Source organism: Pholcus phalangioides, unplaced genomic scaffold (assembly GCF_987345545.1).
Source record: "Pholcus phalangioides strain wild (caught in Gottingen) unplaced genomic scaffold, Ppha-v1.0 ptg000007l_1, whole genome shotgun sequence".
Taxonomy (NCBI): domain Eukaryota; kingdom Metazoa; phylum Arthropoda; class Arachnida; order Araneae; family Pholcidae; genus Pholcus; species Pholcus phalangioides.
The window spans coordinates 18,729,109-18,750,525 of record NW_028301600.1 but is presented as its reverse complement, the minus strand read 5'-3'; the positions used below and the strand labels follow the sequence as shown (position 1 = coordinate 18,750,525).

Here is a 21,417-nt window from a genome sequence, read left to right as displayed (position 1 = left end):
ATATGTTTCAAAGTGAGAAAAAATTTCCCCCAGAAAAAAAAAAAAAGTCCTGGAAACTTGAAAAGGAGGACAAAAGGGAGAATTTTCCGAAACGTAGGAGGACGCTTGAAATGACATCTCTTCCTAAAGGAAGACATATGGTAATCCTACAAGTGGGTCATGGCCCCGACAAGCAGGCCCGTCTTAACAGCATCATAGGCCCCCGGGCCAAGTGGTATTTCTGAGGCCGTACCAGACAAATTCTCGAAAATTTCAACCAGATCTCATTTTTGTAAGGCCCCTCTTATCTTGAGGACCCCGGGCAGTGCCCGGATGTGCCCATGCCTTAAGACGGCCCTGCCCATAAGGGTGGGCTTTTTGTTTTTTCGCCGTATTGATTCACTATAGAAGGGCCCATGAAAAATCTGGATTAGGGCCCGCCAAAGATCCTAGCCTATGGGGCCCTGCTCTAGGATGGGGGCCATGGTAAGCTGGACCATGGAATAGTATCCATCTGCCCTGCTTGGAGGTAACTTGGGTTCTTGTATTCTGGGAATTTGGAACGGCGATCAGTTGACGGCGAAGCGTGTAAAATGGTAAAAACCTCTATGTTAATGAAGAGATATATATTTCAGAGTGAGAAAAAATTTTCACCAGGAAAAACTTGAAAAGGAGGACAAAGGGGCGAATTTTCCGAAACATAGAAGGGCGCTTGAAATGACATCTCTTCCTAAAGGAGGACGTCTGGTAACCCTGCATGTGGGTCATGGCCCCCACAAGGGTGAAGCTCCCACCGATGAGACAATTATCATCATTTTTGGTTTTTTCATGCTATAAATTCACTACAGAGAGGCCCGTGAAATTTCTGGCTTGGGGACCAGCCGAAAATCCTGGTCTAGGGTTCCTGATGTAGGGGTGATGCTCATGACTGTCTTGACAACATCGGGCCCCCAGGAGAAAGTGACTTTTCTGAGGCACCCTACCTGGCGATACATGTTTACTTTCGAAAAATTTAACCAGATCTCATTTTCACGAGGCCCCTCTATACTTGAGGCCCCCGGGCTCATTCGTTAAGACGGGACTAGCCATGATGTGGGTAAAGAAACACTGGAGATCTTCGAAGAAGAGACATTCTTCGAAGAGATTTATGAGATGACATTTTTCTCTTACTTCAGCTTCATAATTCGGTCTTTTTCTGTGATCGGAACCCTAGATGTTGGCAACACACTGTCATCCGTTCGATTGCGCATGTGCGTCAAGGTTTTTCCCCTCTTTGTTGTATACTGCTGCATGCGAAAAAGTTTTTGAGCTTTTATTATCAATCTTTTTATTTATTTATTATTGTTAGTGTGTTGCGCAGGCGCAGTTGCGACTGTTTCTGTTTGAGGCGGTGGAATGGCGGCGGCAGATTGTTATTGAATTGAAGACGCCTGTTGAAAGGATGTGAGAATGAGAGAAAACTTACATTTATCTAAATGTAAGGATTTCTGTAGCATGGAGGATTAAGTAAAGATGGCTATGGCTTTGGATCTGAGGTTGCACAGTCCATGTGGGGGAGAGCCTGCCATTTACCAGTGGCCCTTAACAGCATCGGTAATTTATTGTTTGCTGCAAAAAATTTGCTTTATACACTCAATATGAACATTTAATCTCGTTTTCTTCAACACTTAAACTTCCACTGTGATGATCTAAAAGTTAATTTTAAAGATTATTTTCTTTCCTATAGATTGATTACTTCGTTTCACACGGAGATCATTTCTAATGCATACAAACTGATCTTTTCGTATATTGTTAAATATAGCTTTCGATCTTTTTTTTCATCAACTTATAGGACAAGCATGATGGTGCGATTGAAATAGTGGAAACCATTCGGTGAGTACAGTTCGTTATCATAAAATAATTATGTATTTCATATTAAGTTCATTATGATCATATAAGTGATTATATAATTAGATCTTTTTTTTTTATTTCTTCAGTAATAGAGGCATTGGGTCTACATGTCAATCACGTAAAACACAGATTTTTTTCCTTACAGATTTTTTTCCTTATTATTGGTCCTGTGAATTTTTTAGAAATATACATTAAAAACTACATAGCCCACATGATTGATCAGTTGATTGATTGATAATGGGTCCAATTAAAACTATTCTGTGTTTATATCAACACATTTGTCTTTCTGTGATCAATCTTTATTTGTCCACAAAGCACAGACTTTGTTTAGATGAGTAATACTGCAAGGTATAGAAAAGATGACTGCATTATAAATATATAGGTCTCTACGTTATAATCTTATTTTGAGATGCATTAAAAAACTCAACTGATCCACAGTGTTTATTTAGTAAGATAGTAGAGCTTTTCACGAACTTAAATGTTCCCCATTGAGATCTATAGATCTTGCACTTCATTTCCCAAGCAGAGGTTTGGAATGCATTGAGAGGCTTGGAACAAACTATATTTATAAATCTTGCTTGATTCTAAATTAGTTGCCCAGGTGACATTGCACAATGGATTTGTCATGCCCTGTTTTGAGGTACATGAAAAACTTGATCTACAGCAGTGTTTCTCAACTGCTGGGCCGTGAATAGCGCACTGATTCATTTTTACCCATTTATACCCCATTAGGCATGTATATTACCGGGCCTTATTTACATAAAAGAAATCAACCGGCTCACAGTCTTCCAAAGGTTGAGAACTACTGATCTACAGTGTTCAGTAAGATGGTAGGTCTATAGCATAAAGCCTGAAAAGCCAGGGGGTCTGTTTATGTGAAATTTTTCCTTATTTTTGTGGGAAGTGAAATAATCTAGTTAATTTATCGCAAAAGAAATGAAATGTCAAATTTATGGTTTCATTAATTTGCATTTTTTGAAGGGTCTGGAAAACTGACCCAAATTTTAAATTTTGGCTGGACAGACCTGTGTAAGCTTAAATGCTTTCTATGACATCTATAAAACTTTGTATTCCAAGCTAGAGATGTAAAATTCTCGAGAATAATCTTCCAGAGTAATGAATATTCTCAAGAATATTCTCATCAAGGATTATGACATATTCTCGAATATTCTCTGGTAAGACTACTATTATAAATAACTTCAGAATATTCTTATAAGTTCTTGATGAGAATATTCTCCTGTTATTTATAATATAGTTACATATAATATCCTAGAGAATATTCTCCTGTTATTTATAATATAGTTGCATATAATATCCTTGAGAATATTCTCTGGAAAGACTACTTTCATAAATTACTGGGGAATGTTCTTATAGAAAATAATAAGAATTATTCTGAAGTTATTAATAATAGTCCTTCCAGAGAATATTCTCGAATATTCTCTAGTAATTTATAATAGTAGTCCTTTGAGAGAATATTCTCAGTTCCCGTCTCTCTTCCCGTCAACATGATGGGAATATTGAAGTTTGTAGACCACAATATTAAAGTTTGAAAGCAAGAAAATTAAACCAACAGGGCTGAATTGCACAACTTTTAAAGAAATGTGAGATACAGAATTTAAGTGTATGTGCATTGAAGAAAACAACAGTTCTTTATCTTAGAATGAAGATGATTATATAAGAATAGCTTCTTTTATCAGTCAACTTTGATTTAATTTCTTTTGTGTTGTGAACTTATTTCTGAAAATTTATCTTATTTTAAAATATTTTTTTAAGGTTTTAATCTCTAAAAGTTTCTAAAATCTCCATAACCAAAATTATGAAACCTCTCATCATCACATTGGCGTACGCAGGTGGGGGGGGGGGGGGAACGCCTATGTCTCATCATGACCTGCAGAATGTTCTGAGAATATTCACGAAGTAAAAGTTGCCAGTGGGGGAGATTATATTAAAATTTGTTTTGTTGTGTATGTTTCAGGCAATGAAAACAGATTTATATTTCGCAATATAAACAAAATTAGTAAAAAAATTTAAATTATTTAAAAGAAAAATGAATATATTCTCAATTATTCTCCAATTTTTACATCCAAAAGAATATTCTCACCTCCATGGCCCCCACATTCTAGAGTGGTGCCCCTAGGCTGAGATGTTTTGCGGGCCCCCCCCCCCCGACCAGACTTTCACGGGTCTCTTTATGATGAATTTATAGCGTGAAAAAGCAAAAAAATTGTGAAAATTGTCCCAGGTCCCAGGGCTGGAGCCTTGTCAGCCCACCCCTTGTGGGAGCCATGCTCACCTCATCACTATTCCAAGCAGAGGTTTGAGGCAAACTTGATTTCTCAATTTTACAGCCAGCCAGATTTTTCAGTTAATTCATTGATGGATAATCCAACCAATTAAAACCATTCTGTTTTTATATCAAGTTAGTAGTAGTTGTCCTTTTTCTATGAATTCGTTGATTAGTCTTCATCAAGTCATTTTTTGTATAGGTTTTGTTTAGATAATAAATAGGCCTACTGCAAGCTATAAAAAAATATTGGCTACATTAAAAATATACAAATATAGGCTACTATATTTTAATCTTCTTTTGAGCCACATGAGAAAACTTGATTGATCCATAGAAATGAAGCATTGAAGCTTTTAAATGCTCCCTATGGTATCTATAGATCCTGTGCAATGTATTCCAAGCAAAGAAATTTGCAATGCATTGAGATGCTTAGAATATAGAGATGTGAAGTGAGAATATTCTCCAGGATGTAAAAATTGCAGAATAATCGAGAATATTCATTTTTCTTTTAAATAATTTAAATTTTTTTATTAATTTTGTTTACATTGCAAAATATAAATCTATTTTCATTGCCTGAAACATTTACAACAAAACAAGTTTTGGTATAATCATCCCCCAAAAAATGACAACTTTAGTTCAAGAATATTCTCAAAATATTCTCGTTCATGATGAGAGGTTTTAAGTTTGGTTATAAAGATTTTAGAAACCTTTAGATTAAAATCTTAAAAAATTATTTTAAAATTAGATAAATTTTCAAAAATAGGTTCAGAACAAAAAAGTAAACCAAAGGTGATTGATAAAGGAAGCTATTCTTATATAATCACTTTCATTCTAAAAAGATACAGAACTGTTGTTTTCTTCAATGCACATACACTTAAATTCTGTATCACTCACATTTCTTTAAAAGTTGTGCCATTCAGCCCTGTTGGTTTAATTTTCTTGCTTTCAAACTTTAATATTGTGGTCTACAAAGTTTAATATTCCCATCATCTTGACGGGAAGAGAGACAGGAGCTGAGGACTCTCAAAGGACTACTATTATAAATTATATACTAGAGAATATTCGAGAATATTCTCTTGAAGGACTATTATTAATGACTTCAGAATAATTCTTATTACTTTCTATAAGAACATTCCCCAGTAATTTATGAAAGTAGTCTTTCCAGAGAATATTCTCAAGGATATTATATGTAACTATATTTTATAAATAACAGAAGAATATTCTCATCAAGAACCTATAAGAATATTTTCAAGTTATTTATAATAGTAGTCCTAGCAGAGAATATTCTCCAAAAGATTATTCTCGAGAATTTTACATCTCTATTAGAACAAACTTGATTTCTAAATTTTACAGCCAGCCTAATTGATCAGTTTATTTATTACTTGATAATCTGTTCAATTAAAACCACGTATGTACAGAGTGCATAGATAACAGCACTGAAGGCATTTTACTGGCAAACCCTTGGTCCTAGAAGCATGTTTCAAAAAATCGAAAACATACACAAATGGAGTGAACTGGTCATCCAAGGTGAACATGATTGTTCCAAACTGGATGATGAGTTTTTTAAATAAAAAAGTACAATGTGTGAAGGGGAAAGAATAAAAGAAAAAAAAATTGTGTTTATATATACACTTATATATAAACACAAATATGAATGGGGGATTTATAATCAGTTAAAAATTAAGTAATAGATGGGTGATGGGGAAAGAAAAAAACTAATTAGTCACACACCATTGTGGCAATGCGTGGTGGGTGCATTTTAATTATTAAATTTAAAGACAATAGTTATGATTTGAATAAATGAGCTATGGTCGTAAAAGGGCAAAATATTCAAGATGCTGATAAATATAAGAGAAAAAAACTAACTTTAATTAGTAAGGGGGAAAAATGTTTAAAAAATTAAAAGTGCATGGAGATATCATCAATAGACAGAAGATATCTTTTGAGGTACTTTTTTGTAGGTATATAGGGAGGGAACATTTGTAATTTCAGTGGGAAGAGAGTTTTTTAAATATCTGTGAATAATAGGTAATGTGTATGTAGCATTATGCTAGAAGATCGAATGGATATTATAATGATAGGGAGTATTGATATTTAAAGAGAAGCAACAGGGATTTATAAAAATATAAGTATTTAAGTAGTAGGATTTCTATTCTTTGGAAGAGAAAGTGATGGAAGAAGTATAACAGTCTTTAGAAATTGGCCTTATAATTTCCTTCTGTAGTGATATTATGGGTTTTAAGTTAATCAAACAATCACTTCCCCAAATAAATAGACCATATAATAAGTAGGAATGGAACAGTGTAATGGGCGATTAGAAAAGAACGATCAACAAAATATTTCAGAAAATAAAATTTATACTTTGTAAATCTTAATTTGATTTGTAGATTATGAACATGGGATTTCCATTTCATATCAGAGTCAGTATAAATACCCAGATATTTTATGTGTTTTATTATTTTCATGTATTTTTTACCTTAAAATATCCAAATATAATCTCTTGTGTATTTTAACATTTTTGATGTATGGTGAACAATATTTTCTATTAGGTGGGTGTGTGAAGATGTGCCTGAGCTGAAACTTGCAATGGAGAACTACGTACTTCATGATTATGACACAAAGAGGTGATTCAAGATTTTCTTACTATATCTTGACCATTAGCAGGGATGGCTCTTGTGACCATGCACGATGCCACTTCAGAAGCATCCCATCAAACCTGGAAGAGAAAAAAAAATTGGACAAAAATGTAAAACTTAACCAATGAAAAACTAATAATTTAATATCATTAGTACAGTATCAGGTTGTTGTTAATTAGTATAAAGAAATATTTTTATGTACTCTATAATTTCAAAACATTACATCAGGTTCATAGGAGACTAAGTAGAAGCAATCCATGTGCCACTGGCACACCATTATTCTCGGATTGGCTCACAAATGTTCATCATAAAAATTTTTGACGATAGGGAAGTTTTCATATGTACAATGGATTTCGCCTATAACATTTTCCAAAAAACTATCATTAAAAAAATGTAAGGGAAAACACATTAAACAGGAAATCTTGATGACGGAACCATGAAAATAAATCCTACTAAGAGGGAAAACATTCTGAGTGAAAACGTTTATGAATGGATCCATTATAGTTGTTTCATTTCTAAGAAAAAACATTTGTTTATAAAGACATATAGGGGTTGGACAAAATAATATGAATACCTGTGAAATGAGACAAAATCTTTATTAATAGGCTGTTGGCCCACCTTTTGCATTAATTACATCTTGTATCTGTCGTGGAATGGACAAATACAAGTCATGCACAACAGTCGCAGGGATACGTAGCCACTCCTCCTGCAAAAAGGTCACTAATTCATAACGTGTCTCTGGAGGGGGAAACCTACTGCACAGTTTGAACCCACAAAGGTTCAATTATATTAAGACGCCCCAATATACATTGCATCCAAATGCTATCACTGCTACGATTAGACTGATGTGTGCACATTCTCTCCCGCTAGGTGGCACTCTTCCACACTAGAGGGTGGGAGTATACGACAGGTTCCCTTGAGTGTTGTTTTTTTCACAGGTGTTCATATTATTTTGTCCAACCCCTGTATCTTGTAATGTCAATCCAGTATATAGTCACTCCCATCTATTGATAAGTTTCTAGCCATGCAATAAGCAGAGCGGAGGGATTAATCCTATTTTTTTGTTTTTGTTTTTTATGCTATAAATTTATTTCAGATGGGCCTGTGAAAAATTCTGGCCTAAGGTCTTTGCTTACAATGTGTGTCACATTAGCTCATCTTTTATAAAGATGTGCTGAGCATTTTACATTTTCACTTTTGAAAGATCTATTGGTTCCAGTATCAAGTAGTTGTGAGTTGGAGGAGGGCATACACAGAGCCTGTCCCTAAGGGGTGGGGTACAGGGAACCTCTTTCAGAAAAAGTAAAATTTCTTCAAAAATTCAAACAATCATTTTATAAAATAGAAATAAATTGATTAAACAGTAATTTTTCCCACAGTTTTTAATTACTCTTGGAATGGGGGATGGAAACACATCCTCCGTGGTGGTGCCAAAAGATGTCTTTATTGCCTCCTGATTATTGGTACAAGGCTTGACAAATCCCAGGCTGCCATAATGACAAAATATTTGATATTGGTGCTGAAAATGTAGTAGTCCTATGTATTATTAATAATTTGGAGTCTAAAGACAATAAGGAATTTTCAAAATTTATGTTGGCATGTCAACCAACATGGACAGGAGTCCGAAAAAACAAAAAATAAAAAAATTAAATAAACAAATATTACTGATTTGCAAAAAAAAATCACACACGTAGAAGAAATTGTTTTATATGCATGAAATTTTGTGGATTACATTCAAACATGTCCTATTGGGGACAAATCATGCAGGCACGCAGACCAATCAAGTGTGTCAATTTTCAGGAGACACTTTTGTGCAATAAGCAGCTGGGCGTTATCTTGTTGAAAAACAGCTGTGGGGAACCCTGCCATAAGAGGCGCAACATGTGACCGCAACCTCCAAAGCAGAATGTGCCAAAATCTGTGACGTATGTCGCAGAACAATTAGCGCTACTGCAGAACAATTTGGAAGAATTTTAAGAAAAAGTGAAAACAAAAACACTATTACATGTACAGGGATTTTTACCGCAGAACATCTCCAGTTAGCTGAGGGCTCGTCGCAGAACAGTGCTAAACATTCTGCTTTGGGGGCCGCAACACATCATTGACATATCTTTGGGCGGTCATAGTGCCACGGATCACTACTAAAGGTGAATGTGGTTATATGCAATTGCTCCCCAGACCATAACTCCAACTGTGAGGGACGTGTGTTGCTCAACAAAAAAGGCAGGATTGTAGCGCTGCCCACGGTGCCTCCAGACAAGGATGTATCATCATCACTGCCGAGACAACCTGGATTCGTCACTGGAGACACCTGATTCCACACAATCTGCATCAATCCAGTTTTGCCGCTCAAGACACCATTGTAAACAGAGGTAATGTTTAACTGTCAAGGGCAACACGCGCAATGTTCTTTGGGATACGAGATAATTTTCAGCTAGGTGCCTTGAAATGGTACTTGTTGAAGGGGGGAATCTGTATGGTTAGCGTCACATGGCATTGGACAGCATAACATAATTTATTTGTTCGCAGTCAATTATGATAAAACTATACAAATTATAGTTAAAATAAAATTATATATTTTACAATATTTGATAGAAAATACCAAGAGAGAAAGAAAAAATTATATTTGAATGGACACGATAGAAAACAGTTAATTCATAATGTGATGAAGAAAGCTGGGACAGAGAAGAGAGCAGTAGCTATAGAAGCTAGTAAAATACTCTCAACCCTATGATGAAATCCCTGTACTTGTGACACACATATATCTTCTTATTTTTTTGATCTGAAAGAAAGATAAAAATAATGGAGTATATCGGCTCAATAGATGTAGATATATTTATTAATTAAATTAAAAAGTGAATTACGACAACAAAAAAGGATAAATAAAATTTTATGCTAACAATTTTTTTTCATTGATTTAATGACATTGTTAATAATATAAAAGCGAGAGGAAATATAGGCAAAAGTAAAAATTTTAAAATTAATAGAATTGATACTTGATATTAACTGTCTGCATAAGCAAATAGAGTTATTGTTTCCATTTAAATTTACCTAATGTTTTATTTATTAATAACTATCAATTTTTGATATTAAATAATTATTATACAATTATTTATCATTTTAATAATATTTGTTTAAATTAGAATTTTTCAACAGAATGCCTCAATTTTTTTATTTTCATTCATAGATTTGTTATTGCAACATTGCTATATATATTTCAGTCCCTTACTAACTGCAGTGAGTGAAACAAAAATAAGTATCATTTCAAAGCAGACAAAGAATCATTTCGATCTGTTCATTGTTGATGTAGGATAAGATGGTCTGCTCTGCTATATGTCTGTCTGGGGCATCCGCACCCAGATTGACATGCATGAAGTACCCTCCTGTTCCCATTGATCCCAACACTTATGTTCATCTGATCAGAACAACTCAAGTCCTGCGCAATTTGATGGGAGGACCACCCAGTTTCTTGTAAGCCAACAATCCAGCCCTTTCAAAGGGAAACATTCGAACAAAATTTCTTCTCTGGCATCTTAAAGGCATGAAACATACTTAATTTTAACTTTAATTCTTTAACAACAAGAAAATCACAGAAAAGTAGCTCTTCGTGGGTCTATATATATAGCATCAGTGAGCAGCCACTACTATGGTCTGTGGGGGCAAAGCTATTTATCCAGATATGTCATATCTCTAATCATTTGCATAACTTTTGTTTCTGTATCAGCATGTCAATCTTATCTATATCACATTATAAAAAATGAAATAATTGTCATGTAAATTTTTTGGTAGGTCAGTTTAGTTGTAATTAAAACCTAAAAAAAAGGTTTTTAGTACACAATGAATTAATTAACCTGCTTATATATATAGCACTACATGCTTACAATAAAAACGAGAAAAAAAAAAACCCAATTCAAATACAGTTGCATGAATATTTAGTTTACTACCCAAAGAAAACCATAATTTGTTTTAAACATTTGTTAGAGAACATTTTACAGAGTGCAGTGTTTTATTGCATTACAACTTTTGTGTAATGCAGCGAACACTTTTACAGAGGTAAAACATCTAACTGAATTTGATTAATTTATATTTAAAAAACTAGTTGTCCCCTATACGTGTGTGGTATCATCTGGTAATCAAAGTATTTTGTAGTTTTACAGAAATACCAATATCCACCAATGTATGTGAGAAATATTATGGTTAAAAAGAAAGTGGTACTTTTTAAAGTAGGGCTGGTACAATTAATTGGGTCAGTTAATCGATCAATTAATCACAGTTAAAAATTTTAGTTGAGTTAATTGACTCGATATTCAGTTTTTTTTTCCCTTCTAATTTGGACTGAACACAACACATAAAACATGCAATCAAACTGAGAACAACACAAAACAGTAAAACTCCACAAAAAGTAACATTATGATGACACAGACACTCTGTGAGACCCCAAGGGACTGATAGTCCTTCCAGTGGGTCAATATAAGTTAAATCACACACACAAAGAGTCAATTGAATTATGCAACAGCCTTGTTACAGTACTAATTGGTTAATATTTTACTGAATACCTTTACTGAATAGGTGAGTGAAATGAATAAGTTATATTTTATAGCATCTATTAATATTGTATGGTCACAAAAAGTATTTGATTGAAATTTGATTAATAGATCAAAAAATTTTGATTAACCAGTTGAAAATTTTAATTGAGATTTCCAGCCATATTTTAAAGTACATGATCAGTAGTCAAAGTGTTAAATAGAGATGGGAATGGGACGAATAAGAATTTGGCAGAATACCGAATATTCTGTGGCCAATTATCAATTTTCTTAAAATTCATCATAATTATAAATAAAATTTGTGTTTTTAATTGAAAATAATATTGGTAATCACACACAATAAATTTATTTTTAACACTTGTTGCAATTTTACATCTAATCAAGAAAACTTCAACCATTATACTCTCAACTTGGTAGTGCATTGTAACATTTATGATTTATTTTCTTATTTCGCCTCTTTAGATGTTCTTTGCCCCTTTTGCCTCTTTCATTAGTTCTATGTTTCTTGACTGGTACATCCTTCAATTAGTGAACTTGTGTAGTTGCAGTAGGATTCTATTTTCAGTTTCATGTTTCACTTATCCAAAAATTCACCCTGGCTTAACGCAGAAATGCATAGACCTATACACCACACAATGAAATATATTCATTAAAATTTTTATGTATTAGAAAAATTCCAATTAATATAAATTTTAAAATTAGTTTGTTGTGTCTAGACTTACACAGATATTCGGTCGAATACCTAAGCATTATTCTGCAGAACCGAATATTCGGCAAAAAAGCTGAATACTGAATAGCAGCCAAATATTCCTCCCATCTCTAGTGTTAAACCTTATTTTTAAGACTTTTCAGCTTTGCATATTAGTTTCTTATACTTAGAGATCATGTCTCTTTTTTCTCTGTACCATACAAAGTTCATAATATGCTTTTTCATTTTTTTTACTGTGACCCAAATTCATGTTAACCCATTAACGCTGGTTGGTAAGAAAATTTGTCATTCTAAATTTTGTTTTTTTTTTGCTAATTAATGGTGGTAGTGGATCCACTCATTTTTTGTTTTTTAAAAAATCAAAGTCATCGTTAATGGGTTAATACCAAAAATTGACAAATTGTACTATAATGGTTTTTCTTTTTACCCCAGCTATGGCAGCATGAGGAAGTTATGTGATAAGTACAATAGAGCAATTGATAGTATACTGCAGTTGGTGAGTTATGCAATCCTAACCATAAATATTTTTTGTCATTTATTAAAAATAAAAAGTATTATTTAGCTAAATGCTGAAAGTATGTGTTCTGATTCTGATGAGCTAAAGATGAAAGATCTTTGTATCTTTAATTGTTTAAATTTTCATAATCAAATTCATAAGATCTCCTGCTGCATTACCTCATTGATATTCTTTCATTTTAGTGGAAAGGAACATCTAAACCTGCGCAGCTACAAACAAGACCATCCAATGGACTCCTTCGTCATATTTTACAGCAAGTGTATAACAATGCAGTGACAGATCCTGACAAACTCAACCAGTATGAACCATTCTCCCCAGAGGTCTGTTTTTATTTATTTTTTTATTTTTTATTATATATAGTTTTAAAAATCTTTGTTTGTTATTTTCTTTGCTTTTGAAGTGCATTGTAACTGGAGAAGAATAAAAAATTACATCATATCAACACCAGAATGGCAAGAACAAATCTGAATTTTTGCAATTAATTTCATGTCAGTGATGCTTCAATATTCACTGGTGGATGTTATTTTATATGTTGCTTCTCTGGCGACTTTTTAATAGTTACAATTCAGCTTATTTGAATTTTTTTTAGCCAATTGAGAGAAAAGATCGGTTAAATAGATAAACTGTTTGGGGACATTAGCAATTAAACACTCATTATATATAGAGAAAATTATTTTTTGGGTGAGACAATATACCATGGGAAAACCAACCAACGGAGAACTAAAGTTAGATGCATTTCAGAACTGTATGAAGTTCCTTCCTCAGTAGCAGAGAAAACAATTGAAAGAAAGCAAAAAAGGCAGATACTCCATATAGCCGGAGTTACTCGCTGTTCATGACAAAGAGTCGAAATGAAATGACTGGCAACGTGAGAAAAAGAAGGAAAGAAAAGGAAGTTCACACATACGTTAATTGAAGAAGAAACTTCATACAGTTCCGAAACGCATCTAGCTGTAGTTCTCTTATTATTTTAAGTCTACTTAAGTTGGTTTTCTCATAGTATATTTACTCATTATATTTGGTGAATTCAATATTTTATCAACTCATCAAATAAAACATTACCTTCTTCGATTTTTCCAATGGCGATTAACAGCAAGAAATCTGTTTACTATTTTTTTTTTTTTGCTTTTTTTCTCTTCTAGTGTGTTTTTAAGATTGACACTGAGAGTTTTTCCAGCCATATAATTAAGCCAACTTAAAGAAAATGTAATACAACACAATAGTTCCTAAGTACAGCTCTTTCTGGAAAACTTTACTTATTTGCAGCTGAAAATTTCAGCCTACTTTTTCAACAAATTTACCAAGTTCTGGAAATTTGCACACTCATGCTTCTATATATACATATATATATATATATATAGCATGAGGAGGACGATATTACGACAGATATAGGCAAACTGGCTAAGTCGAGATATCGATGTTTCAGGAAAGAAAAATTCATCTCTGCCCTCACGACGGGGACTCAAACCCCGGTTTCTCATTTGCTGGACGAGTACTCTACCAACTAAGCTATGAAGACAGATAGAATTTCCTCTCCTTGGAGTGTATGTATATACTGAATGGCTCCGTGCAATGGACGGTGTCATAATTCTACTAACAGCTCGCAAATGACATCAGGGCCACCAGATGGCGGTATATGACGAAAGACACCACTCTCCCCTGTTATATATTATGTACTTGGCCTGTATCTGTCGTATTAACAAGGGAGAGTGACATCTTTTGTCATATACCGCCATCTGGTGGCCCTGATGTCATTTGCGAGCTGTTAGTAGAATGATGCCACTGTCCATTGCACGGAGCCATTCAGCGTATACATACGCTCCAAGGAGAGAAAATTCTATCTGTCTTCATAGCTTAGTTGGTAGAGTACTCATCCGGCAAACGAGAGACCAGGGTTTGAATCCCCGTGAGGGCAGAGATGAATTTTCCTTTCCTGAAACATCAATATTTCCTCACTTAGCCAGTTTGCCTGTATCGTCGTATTAACAAGGGAGAGTGACGTCTTTCGTTACAGGACGATATTATGTACAAAGATTTAACTTGAAAAAAATCAAAGGAAATTTCAATGACAAAGTAATTGTCTTGCTATAGTAAATTTATTTTTAAAGATTCTGAATTTTACATTTCATAATTTTTCACATGAACATTTAGTAGAGGGTGAAGTGATACCCAATCATAGGAAGTTTTTATTCATTTTCGAGAATAATTTTTTTTTTTCAATTTTTAAGGTTCTCAATTTATGTTATTGTTTGACTTCTCAAAAAAATATAAAGGTTGTATTTATAAATTAGTCTCTCCGATGCTTTTCGGTGAATATATATTCAATGTCTAAATAACCTATCAACTCTCGAACTGCTTCCCTTGTGAATAGATAATGAACACAGTAGACTCCTCAATCACTTTTTGATGATTTGCGACACAGAAAAAAAAATAGGGAAACTATTGTCTCTTGCGTACTCAGAAAGATACAGTGTTAAAGTAGAAAATGAACAGACTAAGTTGAAAAAACACAGATTGATAAATTAAATTTCATTCTGTAAAGCAACATCTCAAACAAAGTTCAAACAGAAAAACAGAAATGTTCATTTCAAGTTACACATCCAGGGTGTCTACCATCACGGGAAAGCCATGAAGTCCCGGAAAAGTCACAAAATGAGAAAAAGGTCACAGAAGTCCCAAAAAAGTCACAAAATTTGAGTGAGGATCACTGATTTTTTTGATTCTCTAGAGATCTTTTTTTCTTAGATTTTTCCCTAAAATCTAGGCTTTGGAGAAGCTGTGACATTCAGTATTTCTTTCTTCTCTCTCAGGTTTTATTCATTCTTGTTTTGCCCGGAGGGAGGGATGGGTGAGTAGCAATAGAAAAGAACAATATCAATGTGTAGCTCCCTACATTGGGGCAGACATTATATGGGTGAGGCAAAAAACTGACAGCGAGAGTTTTTAAAGGAAAGATCGGCTCTCATTCGCACCTTGAAGTTGGAAACCACAGTAAACCAACTTCAGCTAACCATCGATATGGCTAGAGATGTAAAATTCTCGAGAATAATCTTTCGGAGAATATTCTTTGCTAGGACTATTATTATAAATAACTTCACACACACAGAATATTCCTATAAGTTCTTGATGAGAATATTCTCCTGTTATTTATAATATAGTTACATATAATATCCTTGCGAATATTCTCTGGAAGGACTACTTTCATAAATTACTGGGGAATATTCTTATTGAAAATAATAAGAATTATTCTGAAGTTATTAATAATAGTCCTTCCTAGAATATTCTTCAGTTATCAAAATATTTCCAGAGAGTATTATCAAGAATATATGTAATAACATGTATTATAATAAATAATCTCGATAAATAACTTATTATTTTTTTTAAATTATTATTTTTGATAAGAATATTCTCTAGTATAATTTATAATAGTATTCCTTTGAGAGAATATTCTCTAGAGAATGTCCCTGTCTCTCTTCCCGTCAAGAAATGGGTATATTAAAGTTTGTAGACCACAATATTAAAGTTTGAAAGCAAGAAAATTAAACTAACAAGGCTGAATTACACAACTTTTAAAGAAATGTGAGTGATACAGAATTTAAGTTTATGTGCATTGAAAAAACAACAGTTCTGTATCTTCTTAGAATGAAGGTGATTGTATAATAATTGCTTCCTTTATCAATCAACTTTGATTTAATTTCTTTTGTGTGTTATGAACTTATTTCTGAAAATTTATCTAATTTTAAAATAATTTTTTATGTTTTATAATGTTTTAATTTAATGGTTTCTAAAATCTTTATAACCAAACTGGTTATATATAAAATTGGGCGTGATTATACCAAAAATTGTTTTGTTGTAAATGTTTCAGGCAATGAAAACTGATTTATATTTCACAATATAAACAAAATTAGTAAAAAAAATTAAATTATTTAAAAGAAAAATGAATATTCTCGATTATTCTCCAATTTTTACATCCAGGAGAATATTTTCCCCTCGCATCTCTAGCTATGGCGACGGTGGGGTTCGAACCCGGGACGTTCTCAGGATCATGATCGTAGAGGAGGAGGGGGGACTGTAATAGACCATGGCAGTAGAGTCTCCTCTTGGAAACAATATTGTTTTCTCTGACTCTGTATTCTATATTTGGTTCTGTAGTAAATTTATAGCATGAAAAAACAATGATGGTGATTGTCCCCCTGGCCTTAGGGATGCAGCCCTGTCAGCCCCATTCTTGTGGGGGACAGGTGAAAGGGCACCAAATTTTTCCCCCGCAGAACAATTTTGTAAAAAAAAAAATTATTCAGTTTTTATTTTTTTATTTATTTTGATCGCACCAATCCTTACCGACTAGCTATAGCGAACGATGAAATCGTTCTCCAGTATACACATGTGACAGAACGAGAGAGTTCAAGAGAAGACCGATATTAGCCATTAATTAGATGACTCATTTGGCATTAATTGTATTGCGACATAACTTTTAGGCCGAATTTAAAGGGGTACCACAGTGCTTCCAAAAGTCCATCGGGGCTCCTAGGAGTGTCGTGATGAGCTCAAAATATGGATTTGTGCACACAAAACCTATGCACCAAAGTGGTTCTTTTGGATCATGAAAAAACTGCCAAACTTCTTGGGAAACCGCAGATGAGCCATGAATTGCAACTGACAAAAGAGAACCGCTGGAATATGGTAACAAGCTTGCGATCTAGACCAGAGGTCTTTAACCTTTTCCCAGTCGTGTGCGCTGCCTGTACCCATCATCAAAAGAAGAGCACTCTTACGTCATGTTTGATATATGAATGCATGAAATCTAGATGATTTTAATAATTGAATGCAATTTGCACAAGTGTTTAAATGAAACGTTGATCAAGTGCTTGCGAGTACCAAATCGACACGAGCATCGAGCATTCAGAATGCTTCGTGGAGCACCATGGTGCTTGCGAGCAACGGATTGAAGATGCCTGATCTAGACGGACACCTAAGCATGACTATGGAGCAAATAACAAGCGACTAATAATGGACTTTGAAAAATGTTAATAGGAAAAGGAATATGTGTGAAATCCATCCTTTGAAAGGGCCCTTGGTTGGTCTAGTGCAGTGTTTCTCAACTGCCAGGCCCTGGCATCCGCCAAACTGGGCCGTGAGTGATTTATTGCTTCATTTTTACCCATTTATTTCCCATCAATCTTGTGTATGCCCAGGCCTTCCAATCAAGAAAAAGAAATGAATCGTGCCGCAGGATTCCATAGGTTAAGAAACACTGGCCTAGGGGCCCCACATCTTGCAGTAGGGCCCCCTAGGCTGAGATCTTTGGCAGGCTCAGGCCAAATTTTTCATTGGCCCCATTTAGTGAGTTTATAGTGTGAAAAAATAAAACTGAGAATTATCTCATTTATAAAGTCCCTGGGCTATCAGACCTCTACTGTGCTTCCCTTCGAATTGGAAAATTGGCTGGACTATGTTTGCACCCTTAAACGATGGTTTTGGCTCTCGTATATAAGAAACATTTCTTCTTATTTTTTTATTTTACCTTTAGCAATACGTTGTGCCTGTGCACGTTAATGCAATCAGTAAAGAAATGGGTTCATTCATGCACATTCTACTAAGATAGCATTTCCTTCTCATCCTCATCTGTATCTGACGATGCGCAGGGATTCCGACAGCAAACTGCCGATTTTGACAGCCGGTGTAATGTATCGCCCCATTGGGTCCCGTGTTATATGTGAGCATGCGAGTCCTTTGGGTCTCACATTACATGTTACAGATGTTCCGATAATCCCCCTGCCCCCCCCCCCAGTTAACTAGCTAGCACTAGGTCCTTCTCCCGAGCGAAGATCCGATTGTGCCAGAATGACTTTTTGTGATTAAGTTCAATCTATGTGATTATTAGAGCCCGGATTATATGCACTAAGAAAGTGGCAAAATATGCTCTAAAAATATGCAAATATGCAGTTAAAAATGTGAAAATATGCACTTATAAATGAAAAATATGCACTTATAAATGAAAAATATGCACTTATAAATGAAAAATATGCACTTATAAATGAAAAATATGCACTTAAAAATGGAAAAATAAGCATCTAAAATACAAAATTTGTACATAAAATCCCAAAGTATGCATTAAACACCTCAGAATATGCACTAGAAATATTTATAAAGTCAAAAATTCCGAAATATGTACAAAAAATTGAGAAAACATGCAGTAAAAAAAATCTTCATGCAAAAAAAAGAAAAAAGCTGATTTGTTTTTAAAAGGCATCTTTTCTATTAGTGCATATGTATTCATTTACAAAAAATTATCTCCTCATATATATATATATATATATATATATATATATATATATATATATATATATATATATATATATATCGCATATGCAAATAACTTCTACATATTTTTTATTCAGGCCTTTTTTTAATTTTCAGTTCGATGTAGCTGCTCAATAACGAAAATAGCAGTAACGAAAGAATTTCGACACTATTTCTAAAAAAAATTTTAAATTTTGATATATCTCTAGAAATAGCCTTACAATAAAACGGTTAATATTCATAAAATACTTTATAAATATGTATTAATTCATTAAATTTCACCTGTGGGAAAAAAACCGATGCTATGAAAATATTATGAACAATATTTATTTGAGAAATTATAAAAAAAATTGAGTGAGCTTAAATAAACCTTCAAAAATATGCACTTATATTAAAAATTCTTTGATTTTATGCATTTATATGCATTAATGCTAAAAAATGCCAAAATATGCATTTGCATATAATCCGGGCTCTAGTGATTATTAATTGTAAAGAAATAATTTTTTTTCAATTACCTTGTTTAATTAGCGGAGAGCTTTTGCTGGTTACGGGTAATCCATTGTCTTAGTCTCACTCTCAATAGCCTTACCGATATCGTGAGTGAAGTCGGCCTGCTTCCTTCATGATTATCGAACTATTTCCAACCAAAAATACAAAGTATCCAAAATAATTGTTATTGTGTCAGAATATGCAAATCAACGGATTGACGTCATAATTTTCCCGATGTGTCGGAGGAAATGCATTCTTTCAGTTCGCCGAGGTAGGCTGAATAAATCAGAAGCGTGGGATTCAATCTTCAAACTTTTTGAATTCGAAACTTTGTTCTACTCACTCCACTCAGTGGGGTTGATGGGTGAATAACCCCTACTAACAACTAGTTGAAGTTGTGATGTTACTAATGTCATAAAAAGGTGATCTCCTAAGCTAGGCTAGCCTAGCCAGAGTAGTTGTTTCAAATATAATCTAGTCAACCAATAGTCATTTATCGTGCGTTGTAGTCAGTTGGAAAGTAGCTGCATGAAAGAATCAGGTGATCCTTAAAATGATACATGAGCCTGCAGTTATGTACAACTAGGTCTTCAACGTAGTGCCGATGATCGTTAGCATGTTTCACCGATGGGTGATTCAGCGAATTCTTCAAGTGGTGCAACTTCGGAATGGTGCTCCGACTCCTATAGGTTCCTGAGGTGAGCTTTCTTGAGTGGTCAACATCATCCGCCTCACCTGAAAATGGGACACTTCGTTCTCGACGTAGGACTTACAAGTTGTTGTATGATGTCTCGCTGATAATAGGAGTTGATCCTAGGCTGTATTGGGTGAGACCTTTCTTGTTTTGCGAATCAGAGTGTAGTTGTTGATTTCAGAACTAACATGTTTTCTATTGAACTCTAACGTGTAACTTGTTTAAAGTATGTGGTAGTAATAAATGTTTTGATCTGGAATGTGTGTGCCTTGTTCACTAATTGTTGTTGAATTTATTGGATCTTTGAATCACAGGACTGTAGCACATAAATACGCTACACAGCACGCCAATCATTTAACCAACTGAACAAACTGCTCGATCAATCACACCTTGCTCCATTCAATGTTGTTCGGGTCTTTTGCTCTGTTTTGAGCCCACTATTGCTATGCACCGCAGTGCAACACTGCTGTTGTGCACACAGCTTAATATCGATCAATAGTGTGTTCAGTAGTTTAACATTAGGCAGTATGCTTTTTCAACGAGCGTGGGTATGCCCACGGATCTTGCTTTGGAAAGTTTTTTCATAGGTGGCAAAGAAACTCTGATAAGACAAAAACATTGAGGGGTGGGATCTACGGTTTGACAGACATCCATATATACAACTAGCAAGGGCGTATGCAGTAATGGATTGCATTGAATATTCATGATAACCTGAGGGCTTAGGTGATTTCGCAAAGTTTATTAAAGCCATGGGTAGGGATATGGGGGACAATGAAGACGATCGTTCCCCCCCCCCCCCCCGATTAAAAAAATTATTGCCGTAGGCAGAAGAGCAAAAGGTGGACATTAGTCCGCCACCTCTGGTTAGGGAAACAACCTATATCTACTTATGCTTTTGCGGGGGGGAGGAGCTTATGTGGCTTGAGCCCTTACGGTCCAGTTTCTACGTGGCATTGTATTTAAGTCGACTTTGAATTTAAATGTTTTTCAAAATTTAAACCAAAATTCAGGTCTCTTTTTGTTAATTTACTTGCATTTGCTCCTTTCATTAAGATCCTCTATTTTATTAACCCAAATCCCCCAAGTGGTGGCATGGCTGCTCACAGTTTGGGAACAACTGATGTAAGAAAAAAGTCTAGCAGGGCTCCCACTCATCCTAGTTTTTGGTAAAATGTTCCACTTTGTCCTACTTTTCCAACAAAATCCTATCAACAAAATTTGTATAATTGATTTTAATTGAGAAGGAAATCATGGACATAATGCCAAATAATACAAATGTAGTAGATTGCAATTAATGATTCTGCCAAAAATTGTATTATTTTTAAAGTTATTTGGGGGAGCGGGGTGTATGTGGACCATTTTGTAGTTTAGT

General features: G+C 34.3%; 1 protein-coding gene across 1 annotated transcript in view; it reads left to right on the top strand.

Moving 5' to 3' along the window:
* The first annotated feature begins 1,343 nt into the window (after positions 1-1,343).
* Positions 1,344-21,417, top strand: part of gpp (DOT1 like histone lysine methyltransferase grappa) — a 126,277-nt gene continuing 106,203 nt past the window's right edge. The window contains exons 1-5 of the mRNA XM_089232775.1: positions 1,344-1,572; positions 1,811-1,851; positions 6,703-6,777; positions 12,475-12,538; positions 12,742-12,879. Coding sequence (XP_089088901.1) covers positions 1,492-1,572; positions 1,811-1,851; positions 6,703-6,777; positions 12,475-12,538; positions 12,742-12,879 — 399 coding nt within the window. The 5' untranslated portion in view covers positions 1,344-1,491. The remainder of the gene's footprint in view (positions 1,573-1,810; positions 1,852-6,702; positions 6,778-12,474; positions 12,539-12,741; positions 12,880-21,417) is intronic.